The sequence below is a fragment of the Trypanosoma rangeli genome, assembly GCF_003719475.1.
Source record: "Trypanosoma rangeli strain AM80 chromosome Unknown Tra_15.4_contig_00061, whole genome shotgun sequence".
Taxonomy (NCBI): Eukaryota; Euglenozoa; class Kinetoplastea; order Trypanosomatida; family Trypanosomatidae; genus Trypanosoma; species Trypanosoma rangeli.
This window is the reverse complement of record NW_021705805.1, coordinates 14,750-25,406: the sequence shown is the minus strand read 5'-3', so window position 1 is coordinate 25,406 and position 10,657 is coordinate 14,750. Positions and strand designations below refer to the sequence as shown.

Below are 10,657 nucleotides of genomic sequence, written 5' to 3'. Positions count from 1 at the left end.
CAATTATATATATATATATATATATATTAGGGTTAGGAAATGAGGCTGGAGGTTGTCTCCGCCTGTGTGTCGTTGGTGTTCCCCCGGTTAGGTGTGTTTCCCTCTTTACCAGGCAGGGGCAGTGGTGGTGGTGGGAGCGAGACAAAAACCCACTGCGAGGGAGGAAACAAGCAAATACACATATTTACGCATACACATATATATGCATGAAAACAAGAAGAGAACTTTATCTGAAGTGAAAATCAAAAAATGAAGCGAAACAGACAAAAAAAAACGGAAAAAAAGAAAACAAAAGACGTTGTGAATGTTTCTTCTTGTTTTTCGATTTTTTCCTCCGTTCGAAAGTCAGCCGCCCACCTGCAGGCGACTAAATCCTGGGGGCTCTGAGTGTTGTACATGTCTGCGCGGTCATTCGGGCCTCGCCCACTCTCCCTTCCTCTTGGAGTGTGTGCCTGTGCGTGTGTGTGTTTTTTTTTGTACTCTTGTTTTATTTACGTTTCATTACCCGACGATATTAAGTCTGCAACTGTGTTTATTTTTGGTGTGGCTTCCTCATTGTTGGTTTGTTTGATTGTTTTGTCTTCACACACACACACACACAACGGCATACACGAACGAGATCTCTGCTCCTCCACCCCGCCCCCCTTGACTCCCTGCTAGCCAAAGCGGCTGAGGAAGGCGCGGGGAAGAGAAGGTGGCGGGAAAAAGTAGAGGTCAGTGAGAGGAAGCATGTGTAAGTTTGCGTTGCCGTTGTTTTCTGTTTTTTTTGTTTTTTTTTTTTTTTCTTTTTCTTACTGCTTACCTCCTTCCCACGCCTCTGCTGCCCGCACACTTCTCTGCACTACCCTCGCTTCGGCCCTTGAAAGGCCCGAAGAATTGGAAGGTCCTGCTCTCCCTCCCTTTCTCCCCCTGTCTATCTCCCTCTGCTGAGGGCTGCTGTTACGTAAAGCGTCGTTTTCCTCCTCCGCTACCTTGTCTCACTCTGCGGCGAGTAGGGTCGGAGACGCAAGACAATCCGCACAACAGAAAAAGTAGAAGAAGGGGGATTTCACTCTCGCTCCTTGGGTATCTGTTAAAGGTACATCATGGGGTGGGCGAGAATCGTTGTTAGGCAGCGGAATCAGCTGCAGTGGCTGCTGCATCGTCACGGTAGGACTAGTAGTAGCTTTAACGTTGTTAGCAGGCGTTTTATCACTATTGGCGACGCATCGAGGTTTGGTGCATCCACCGGCAAAGGCGGTGCGCCCACGCAGTGGCTGTTGTACCCATTTCAGAGGAGGTGGCGCCGCTTTCGCGCACAACGGTTTCCTAGGAAGTGTTTAACCGTGGCCACAAGCACCCTTCTCCTCTTTGTTGGCTACGTTGCGCTCTGCATACTGGTGGAGTGGCGGATGGAGGCGTCTGTGCAGCAGCTATTTCAGCCGCACGAGGAGTACCCGCTGGAGGACTGGTCAGAAGTGGAACCGACGCTGCGCGAGGGTGATGTGGTGTTGCTCATGGGTACCGGCATCACGAGCTGGAAGATCACCACGGCACAGTTTGTGTACAGTCTTATGCGGCCCGCTGCCCTGCGCTTTTCGCACGCGTCGGTGGTGGTGGAGCCGGCTCAGCTGGAGCGTTGGTCGTCACAGTCCTCCGTTCCCACCACCAGCATCTCAGTGGAGGCATCAGAGGGTCACCGGCAGTTGCTCTCATCCGGTACGATTGCCGACATGCTGCAAAGGGAGCGTTCCATGCGGCAGCGGAAACAAAAGCGCGGGGCTATTTTGCTGGAGGCGGTAGATAACCTTGACATCAACGCCCCCGACGTGGATGGAAAGGTGCGTCATGAGTGCGTGCAGCTTGTGGAGGCGAAGCACCGCTTGTTTGGCCGCGAGGGGAAGCGTTGGTGCTACAACCGTGTTGCCGTGAGACGACTGAAGGGGTTTGAGTGGACGCCGCAGCGAAAGCGTCTATTGCGCAGCTTTATCTGCGAAAATGTCGGCCGTCCAATGGACAAGAATCCGCTGATGATTTTGAGCTTCATTCACCCCAAACTGTATGAATGGACGGGAGGGCGTCAGCAGGGGACGGAGATCAGCTGCAGCGAATTAATCGTGGACCTCTACAAGTACTGCGGGGTCATCCAGAAGCGAATGCGGATGGTCCCGGTGAAGGATGGCACAACTAGCACCGACGGTGACGTTGTGTTAAATCCTGACGGCAGCTTCAGCCGCCCTCAGTGGTACTTCAATCGCCCGAGCATACAGACTGCCCCATTTCACTTTGCGGAGGGCATGGAGATTGATGTACTTGACTTTGCGGAGGGTGTTTCACTGGGTCCAGAAGTGCGTATGAGCCTTCCAGGCGGGGAGAAGCAGGCGCTTTGAGTGAGCAGGGGCAGAGTCGTGAATTGGGGTGGGGGGGGGTATTGACCTGCACGCAGAAATCGCAACTTTTTTATACATCGTTACAGTGAAAACGATGCGTTGAGGTGTGTTGTTTGTCCTTCCTTCGTGGCCCTCTGGGCCGGTTTGGCGTGTGCATCAACACTTACATGCGTTTCTGCCGTTTAGCTGCGAGTAGTTTCCCGTGCCCCCCGGGCGCTGTCGGTCCTTCGCGCTTGCCCACAGACCCGCATGGCATGAGGGAATTGTGCACCAGATAAGATAGCCCGTGGGCCGCAAAAGTAAAAAAAACAAGAATGGTAATAAATGAATAAAAACACCGTTTTTTTCTTGTTGTTTGTTTGTTTGTTTTTATTGGTTTCTCTCTTTCTTTCTCGCTGTGAATGCTGTTTTGGCTGGAGGGGCGGGGTGTGTGCGGGGGACGACGTTGCCTGTCGAAGGAGGCGCAGCAGGTTAAAACAGGGGGATGAGTAAAGAATGATTCGACAGGCCAAGTGAAGGGGCGGTGGGGCAGGTGGGGGGGAGGGGTAGGATACCGTTGTCTGGGAATACCATACCTTTGGGCCGCTTGTATAACTGCCGCCGTCATTGCTTGAGACGTGGTGAATCTCAGGGTGGCCGCTTATCTCATTACATATCCCTCCCGCAGGCGCCGAAGGGTCGCAGCTTCAATGAGGCGGGGAAGTTGGGGCGTGAGTGCGCCGAAGCATTGTGCCAATGGCGATGTTGTTGTGTTGACGTGCACCTGTGTGCCATATCCACTGGTACGCACTCACGGATGAACGTGGTTGTGTCTGCACACCGGTTTATGCGGAAGTTGTACGCCGTCTCTTGCAATCTTTCTGGCCTGTCGTTGTTGTTGTTTTTTTTTTCGATGGTTTTAGTTATTCTTCTGCTCTAAAGCGTGCACACGCACACAAGGATCAAAAGGCGTTGTGGTGATGTCTACCATGACGACGCAGGCGTTCAGCCTCAAGACGCGCCAGGCCGTTGATGAGGACGCGCTGCTCACCGAAGAGGACCGTGCCCCCAAGGAGGCTACGAAAGGAGAGGACTGCACGACACGACGACGCGCCTGCAAGAACTGCACCTGCGGGCGGGCTGAGTTGGAGAGGGAAATGCTGGCGAAGGGAGAAACACTGGAGATGCCGGAGATGCCAGCCGGTGGTTGCGGCAACTGCGCGAAGGGAGATGCATTCCGCTGCGCCACGTGCCCGTTTCTTGGCCAGCCGGCGTTTGACAACACGAGCGACGGTAAAGTTAAGCTAAACCTGACAGACGACATCTGACAGGGACAGGGAGTGAACTTGCACACGGGCGAGGGGGCACACACGAATGGTCTGAAAAGCAGGAGAGGGGAAGTTAGTATAAATGCACGGGAAGGCTGGGACGAAGGAGATGTCGGCCACACGGAGAGCAGGACAATGTTATCTGTACGTTTTGGTGGGGGGTGGGCACCTTCATCACCCGCACTGCCCCCACTCCCAACTCCCCACACACACGCACCGTCTCAGTGGCGGCGCCCAGCCTCCGTTCTTCCAGCAGCCAGAGAGAAAGTAGGGAGCGGGCGGTGCGGCCATGCGGGGGTGCCATGGCGCTGACGCCCCAGCGAAGACGAGGGATGTGCTAGTCTCCAACTTACCTTTTGAATCCGCCTCTGATTTTTTATTATTTACGCATATTTGTTTTTATGTGTGTGTGCGTGTGCCTCATGCACAAAGAAAGCTCATCTTCTTGCTGACGTGTGCCCCCTGCCTTCGTATCCCTTTGCGGCCGCGACACCGCAAGGAGAAGCGAACTGTAGCACTTCATGCCGCTACGACGGTTGGCCGCTGCCCATCATTACTCCCACCCGTTACTTCTTCTTTTTCTGCCCCTCCCCTTTCGTCTGCTCTCGGCAGCAGAGTCACACGCAACAATCTAGGGGTCTTCCAGCCGCTGGCAAGGAAGGCGGCGGGGGCGTTAATAAGAATAAAACGAAGGGGAGGAGACATTGCGTTATTTGACTATTCACTTGTCGTTGTCTGCTCGCTTTAAAAAAAAAGGGGGGGAAAAAAGAACGGAAAAAAAACACTATTACTCTTGTCGTCTCTCTTTGTGCCTGAAGCCTAAAAAAAAAAAAAAACAATGCGTCGTGTGCTGCTTTTCCGCAATCGCGTGGACTTCGTGGCAACGCTCATCCAGCAGGGACGACTTGCGGATATGTTGATGCTGCACCATTTCTCGTCGCAGGGGACGCAGGCGGCTCACGCAGGCAACGCAGTTGAAGGAAGCAGCGGCAGCGGGACCAACGTGTCAGTGGCTGGAGACGCACGTCGGGCGTTGTTGGCAAAGAGTGAGGCTGTACGAGCAAAGGCAATGGCACTGCCCTGCATGGGTTGGTTGGAGGACGCCTATGGGGTGGGAGAGTGGTGCGCCCTCTCAGAATCGCAGGACATGGTGCGAGCTGTGGTGAGCGCCAACGACCCCACCCGTGCTACGTTGCGTGGGACGTTCCTTGCATTGGTGCAGGAGGGCCGTTCCCCGGCATCTGTGCGGCTTGCCGCGTCGAAGGAAAGCGGGGAAGCCCTACTTTTGACGGTGCCGTTGGAGCAGTCCGGTGAAAAGGTGCGCAGCAGCATCGTTGGCGGCGGGCTCCGTACCGTGACGCTGAACGAGGCGGAGGCGTCGGTCGTTTCAGACGCCGCTACCGCTGTGGACGCCTTTGCCGCTGAGCAGAACATTATCTCGGCCGCGGTGTGCAGAGGCATCCTCGGCAAACTGGAGGAAATCTGCGCTCTGCATGCCACCCACACGATGCGCTACGATGCCCTGCTAGTCCGCAACCCAGCTGTGCAAAAGCGACTCTCGCAGCTGGTATGCGCTCGCTTCAGTCTAGAGGCGCTGAGTTCGTTTGTCGCTACTGCTGCCGTGGATGAGCCCCTGCCGCTGGTGGAGTCCGTCGCGCTTCGCATACACGCGAAGCACGCGCTCTCCGCAGGGATAAGGCACGCGCGCGACGTCATTCACGGTACAGCGATGCTAAAGGCCAGCCCGCACCGCTCGAAGCCAGAGCGTCTCATAGACTACCCCTACGCGAGGCAGCTGTTTGACGCAGAGCTCGATGTCATTTCGAGTCTCGGAGGTTCCTGCGAGGCGGCGATGCGACGGTCCTTCACACCACTCTTGGCGCACTCGCAGGCGCAAGTGTCCATGGGGGTGCAGAGCTCAATGGCGGCGGTGCTTGTCGGGGGCAGTAGTGTGAGTGTCAACCTGGCCGCTCCGCACGTGAACCTGCGCGTGAGCGCCGCATCTCTGGAGGAGGACATCACCACGCTGCTTCAACGCGTTCAAGAGCAGAAAAAACGCACGGACCCGCTCTTTGTGAAGGCTGTGGCGCAGTACTCGGCGGAGGTCTTTGCAAACACGGCCGTTGTGTACCGAGCCACAGGCTCCCTCACGCGCGAAGACGACGCCGCCCCACGCGATTGGCTGCTCACGCAGGCCTTCTGTGCTGACTCCCGTACGCGTCGTTCGGCGATTCTCCGTGACTGGGAAATGTCGAGTGCGGCGCGAAAAGCCGTCGGCAAAGCGGCTGACCTCAGCGGCTGCACAACGCACCCTGTAGAGCTCGCGAACGCAGAGCCTGTTCGGAAGTCGCAAGCGCCACCAAAAGCTACCGCGAGGCGCGAGGCGCAATAGGCGGGCTAACTCGCGAGGAGAGCAAAAGGGGGAGTAGCGGGGCTGTACAGCCGCTGTGTTCCCGCACAACCCTCTTTGGTGTGAGGAGCGGGCCCAGTGGTTGCTGCCACACTCGATCATTACTAACACTGGCATCACATTTCGAAATAATGCCCTGCATTGTGGGGGGAGAAAAATTAGAGGGAGAGGGGGAGGAGAGAAAAACAAATGAAAAGACTAAGCCTGTGTGTGTGAGAGAGAGAAAGGGAAAGAGAGCGTTAGTTGAGGAAACGGAACTGTTTCTTTCTGAGGGATTTTGTCTTTGCACCTGTGCGTGTGTGCGTGTACGCCTCTGCGGCGGCTGAACGGTTTTGCTTCTTCACCACTGCTGCAGGCAAGGAGGAGGAGAAGGAAGGTGAGAAGGAGGGGGGGGGGGTGAAAGAAAAGTTTCATGTGCGACGCTCAGCGTGAGACACGTGGGCAAACAGCGTCATCATTAGCGTTGTCGTGCTTCAGTGATGATGGCGACAGGCAATACACCGCGGCGGATGAGCTCGCCGCGCAGATCGTTGATTGCGCAAGCCTCCTGACGTGCATGAATACCGAGGATGCTGTCGAGTCGATTCGGCCGCTCTCTCCACGGGGACGTGCCGTGACGGCGTGCGTCTCGTGGCGCCCAGTAGCGGCAGCAGCAGCTCCAGACGATGTGCGGTCCGTGGAGGTGCGATTCAGTTACACTGAGGCCTTTGTATGCCGCACAAAATCCGGCAGTGAACACGTCTACGAGTCGCTGATGGCGTTACTGGTGGCAAACGGTTGTGGGGTTGCTGAGGCTGCATGAAGCGCAACGGGGGCGTCGGAGGTGTTGGTGCCAAACAACAACAAAAAAAAACAACAACTAGTAATAATGCTACACGAGACACGTATGTATCTGTGAGTGTGGGTGCGCGTTGTTGGGATGGGGTGCCCTTAGCGGCCTCTCTGTATTCCCACCGCCGGGCACAATAAGGACAATATCTCCGTTGTGACTGTTGCAGCTGCTTTTTTTTTTCTCTTGTTGTTGCTTCTGCTTCTGCTTCCCTCCCCCCGCGTATGCAGGGAGGTAGGTGTGTAGGTGTCTCCGCGAGGTGTTTTGCAGCGTGCGGCAGATGGTTGCCCTTATTGCGTATGTTATCGTGCTTGGGGTCGCCGCACTTTTGACGTTTCAGTTCTTCGGCGGCAAACGTGGTGGTGGAGCGCCGGGGGACTGCAGCCGCGGTCTTGGCTTCTTCTACCCAGCGGGGAGCCGGGGGCGCAGGCGGCCGTTGGACCCGTTTCTCTTATCCATGGATGCGCCGCAGGCGGAGTTGTTGTCGTTCCTTCAGGAGACGTGCTGCGTGCTTCCCGTGAGGGGGGAGTCGGTTCGCATGCTGCTGGGACCCACAGAATTCTTTGAGGAGCTTCAGAAACGCGTGCGGGCGGCGCGTCGCAGCATCGTCATGTCTGCCCTCTACGTTGGCGACGGCCCACTCGCACGGCAATTCGTCGCGTGTCTCGAAAGCAAAGTTGAGGAGGCAGCGCGTGCGGGGCGACCGTTTGACATTTGCCTCCTCCTCGACCACAACCGCATGAACGACCGCCACAACCTTCGCACGCTGAAGCAGCTGCTCACCCTCGCCCACACCACCAGCGGCGCCACCGGTGTTGACAACCGGGCGCTGGTGCGGGTGCGTCTGTCACTCTTCCAAACGCCGTCGCGTTGGAACCGTCTCTTTGCGCCCTTTGGCCGCGTGAAGGAGGCGCTGGGTGTGCAGCACACGAAGATATTTTGCTTTGACGGCCACGACACCATCTTAACCGGCGCCAACCTCTCTGACGACTACTTCTCCACACGTATGGACCGCTACGTGTTGGTTGAAGACAACGCGCGGGTCGCTGCCTGGTTCTCCGACCTTGTCCAGACGTTGTGTCGCATGTCGTACCGTGTTGTGTGCCGGAATGAGTTTGCCAGTGGCTGCCACGTTAACTCCAACAATGATGGGGGCAACACTCATGAGGATAAGACTAACAGTAATAATAATAATAATAATGGTGGTGGTGGTGGTGGTAGGATTAGCAGCAGCGGTCTCAGGACGAGCAAGCTGGGCGACGGCCCCACGCTGCACAAGAAGAGCGACCTCGTTGTTCTTCCCAACACTGCGGGACTCGATCCATCGTTGCAGAGCGCTGCCTTCAGCGTGCACGCCACGCAGTTGTTAGAGGAGTTTGCCGCCCGAGCCGTTGCGGCCGCGGAGGCCCTGCCGCCGGAGACAGACTGCGACACCTTCCTCTTTCCGACCGTGCAGTGGGCGGGCGCGAATGTCTTCCACGACTCTCTCGTTGTGCAGCAGCTGCTTCACAAGGCCCCGTCGACCACGCGGATTTACCTCACCTCCCCCTACCTCAACCTCTACTCCCAGTTTGTGGACGAGATGCTGGCGAGCGAGACGCGGTACGAGTTCATCACGGCAAGCGTCACTACGAATGGGTGGCGTGGGGCTAAAGGATTTGCGGGCTACATTCCCTACTTTTACCTGCAGCTGGAGCGGGCCTTTTACTATCTGACGCGGGAGTACGGCTGCTCCGACCGGGTGCGAGTGCGGGAGTTTGGTGTCGGTGGATTGACGTTTCACGCGAAGGGCGTGTGGTTTGTGGAGGAGGAGGAGGAGGAGGAGGAGAAGGACGCCGGCTGCGCAGATGCATGTGAGGCCGTGGGGAAAGGCGTAAAGGCGCCGTACCTCGTCGCCTACGGGAGCACGAATTACGGCTACCGCTCCGTGCACAAAGACGTGGAGGCGGAGGTGTTTCTCTTCACTGCGAACAACGCCCTTCGCGAGGCGCTTCGCAACGAACTTTTGTTCCTGCTGCGACAGGTGACGCTCGTGACGGAGGAGCGCTTTGTGCGTGGGGCGCAGGGCAGCTTCCAGCCGGTGGTCTCGCTGCTCGCGCAGATGGGGCAGGATTTTCTCTGAGCGGCGGCGACGCGGTGGTTCTCGTGTTTGTCAAGCGTTTATTGGAATGCACGCAGGCGCCTGGAGCCGCACAGAATAAAACATGAGGCAGACGGCGTTGTGAGCATTGTTGTTTTTTGTGCATGTGTGTTTTGGGGCCGCTTTCTTCTCTTTACCACGCCTTTAACCCCCACCGTCTCCCGCAACCTTACCAGCGAGAAAGGCTGAAGTTGGTAACCGTCAAGGCAAGTGTGTGTATATTATATATATATATATATATATATATACAAAACAAAAGGGAACTATCAAGGCAACTGCAGAGGCGTGGACAGAAGGGTATTAACGAAGGGATAGATAGAGAGAGAGGGAGGGGAGGAGGGCAGTCTTTGGAAGCGCCATTTTCTTTTCTTCGATGCAGGAGGCTGCGCTGGCGGGGAGCGGCTCTGCGGTACCGCAGAAGCACATTGTAGAGAACCCGCAGTTGATGCATGACTTTCGCCATTCCGCGTCCTTTGCTAAAATCATTGTGTATCTTCAGAGATGCTCGGAGGCGGTCGAGGGGACGCCACGGAGCGCGCGGTTAGTGCAAAATCCCGCTGAGTTGCATCCGACCGTTCATTTCTTCCTTGAAACGTTTTTCCCGCACCTCCACAAAATTGTGGACGAGGTGCCGCTGCAGGACATGAGGCAGCAGCGGTTTGGCAATAAGGCGTTTCGCGTCTTTCACCAGCATCTTGAGGCAGATGTGAACACGCTGATGCAGCAGCTGGTGGCGACGTTGCCTGCAACGACGGGTGACGGAAGTGAGGGGCGGAGCTGCCTGGCGGTGGAACTGGCAGAATACGTTAAGGACTCCTTCGGTAACAGCATCCGCATTGACTACGGCACAGGGCACGAACTGCACTTTTTTGTCGTCATGGCGATATGCCTGGAGGAGTGCGGGGACACCGGCGGCACGCTGCACGCGGAGCCGGACACAATACTCCCGCTGTTATTTTCGCCACCAAAGCCAGTGCCGTTGGACGACAGGGACCGGATTCGGCGACTGCGCCAGGGCATGGTGTTCGAGGTGTTCAGCGCGTACCTCACCTTCATGCGGCGGCTGCAGAAGCACTACCACCTGGAGCCGGCCGGGTCGCACGGGGTGTGGGGGCTTGATGACTACCACCACATTCCCTTCATTTTCGGCGCGGCGCAGCTGATCGGGAAGGAGGTGCCCTGTACAACAGACCCCACCAGCGCCGGAAAGGGGTGCGGCGTGATACTGCCCAAACACGTCTGTGAGGAGAACACCGTCCGGCTTCACGCCGATGAATACTTTTACTTTGCGCAGGTTGCATGGGTGCGGGACAACAAGGTGGGACCTTTCTTTGAGCACAGCAGCATGCTATACAACATCAGCGGCGTGGAAACGTGGCGCAAGATATATACAGGCATGATAAAAATGTACGCCGCCGAGGTGCTGGGAAAGTTCAATGTTGTACAGCACTTTCTCTTTGGTACACATTTCCCCTGGCTGGCGGCGGTACCGTGATGAGGGTGTTATTAGTATTATCATAATTACATTTTATGCTGGTTTTGTTGGTATAATAGATATTATATTATTATTTATGTTGTCCTCTCTCTCTCTCTCTAGGAGGG

At 56.2% G+C, this 10,657-nt stretch overlaps 6 protein-coding genes across 6 annotated transcripts, besides 10 other annotated features; all 6 read left to right on the top strand.

Moving 5' to 3' along the window:
* Positions 1-4: 4 nt before the first annotated feature.
* Positions 5-27: a microsatellite.
* Positions 28-444: 417 nt separating this feature from the next.
* Positions 445-468: a microsatellite.
* Positions 469-555: 87 nt separating this feature from the next.
* Positions 556-577: a microsatellite.
* Positions 578-583: 6 nt separating this feature from the next.
* Positions 584-601: a microsatellite.
* Positions 602-750: 149 nt separating this feature from the next.
* Positions 751-793: a sequence feature (A-rich).
* A 292-nt stretch (positions 794-1,085) lies between these two features.
* TraAM80_02614 (uncharacterized protein) lies at positions 1,086-2,369 on the top strand (the record flags this gene model as incomplete). Its single annotated transcript, XM_029379613.1, has 1 exon — positions 1,086-2,369. One exon carries the CDS (start codon positions 1,086-1,088, stop codon positions 2,367-2,369), a length of 1,284 nt encoding a protein of 427 aa, XP_029240535.1.
* A 340-nt stretch (positions 2,370-2,709) lies between these two features.
* Positions 2,710-2,762: a sequence feature (GA-rich).
* A 566-nt stretch (positions 2,763-3,328) lies between these two features.
* Positions 3,329-3,676, top strand: TraAM80_02613 (uncharacterized protein; the record flags this gene model as incomplete). Its single annotated transcript, XM_029379612.1, has 1 exon — positions 3,329-3,676. The coding sequence occupies one exon, from the start codon at positions 3,329-3,331 to the stop codon at positions 3,674-3,676; it is 348 nt and encodes a 115-aa protein (XP_029240534.1).
* An 838-nt stretch (positions 3,677-4,514) lies between these two features.
* On the top strand, positions 4,515-6,068 carry TraAM80_02612 (oxidoreductase; the record flags this gene model as incomplete). The annotated part of the gene is made up of 1 exon (XM_029379611.1): positions 4,515-6,068. The coding sequence occupies one exon, from the start codon at positions 4,515-4,517 to the stop codon at positions 6,066-6,068; it is 1,554 nt and encodes a 517-aa protein (XP_029240533.1).
* A 376-nt stretch (positions 6,069-6,444) lies between these two features.
* Positions 6,445-6,483: a microsatellite.
* A 15-nt stretch (positions 6,484-6,498) lies between these two features.
* TraAM80_02611 (uncharacterized protein) lies at positions 6,499-6,888 on the top strand (the record flags this gene model as incomplete). Its single annotated transcript, XM_029379610.1, has 1 exon — positions 6,499-6,888. The coding sequence occupies one exon, from the start codon at positions 6,499-6,501 to the stop codon at positions 6,886-6,888; it is 390 nt and encodes a 129-aa protein (XP_029240532.1).
* Positions 6,889-6,921: 33 nt separating this feature from the next.
* Positions 6,922-6,946: a microsatellite.
* A 249-nt stretch (positions 6,947-7,195) lies between these two features.
* On the top strand, positions 7,196-9,037 carry TraAM80_02610 (putative phosphatidylglycerophosphate synthase; the record flags this gene model as incomplete). The annotated part of the gene is made up of 1 exon (XM_029379609.1): positions 7,196-9,037. The coding sequence occupies one exon, from the start codon at positions 7,196-7,198 to the stop codon at positions 9,035-9,037; it is 1,842 nt and encodes a 613-aa protein (XP_029240531.1).
* Positions 9,038-9,272: 235 nt separating this feature from the next.
* Positions 9,273-9,303: a microsatellite.
* Positions 9,304-9,428: 125 nt separating this feature from the next.
* Positions 9,429-10,550, top strand: TraAM80_02609 (protein phosphatase 2A, regulatory subunit B; the record flags this gene model as incomplete). The annotated part of the gene is made up of 1 exon (XM_029379608.1): positions 9,429-10,550. One exon carries the CDS (start codon positions 9,429-9,431, stop codon positions 10,548-10,550), a length of 1,122 nt encoding a protein of 373 aa, XP_029240530.1.
* An 8-nt stretch (positions 10,551-10,558) lies between these two features.
* Positions 10,559-10,625: a microsatellite.
* Between the last annotated feature and the right edge of the window lie 32 nt (positions 10,626-10,657).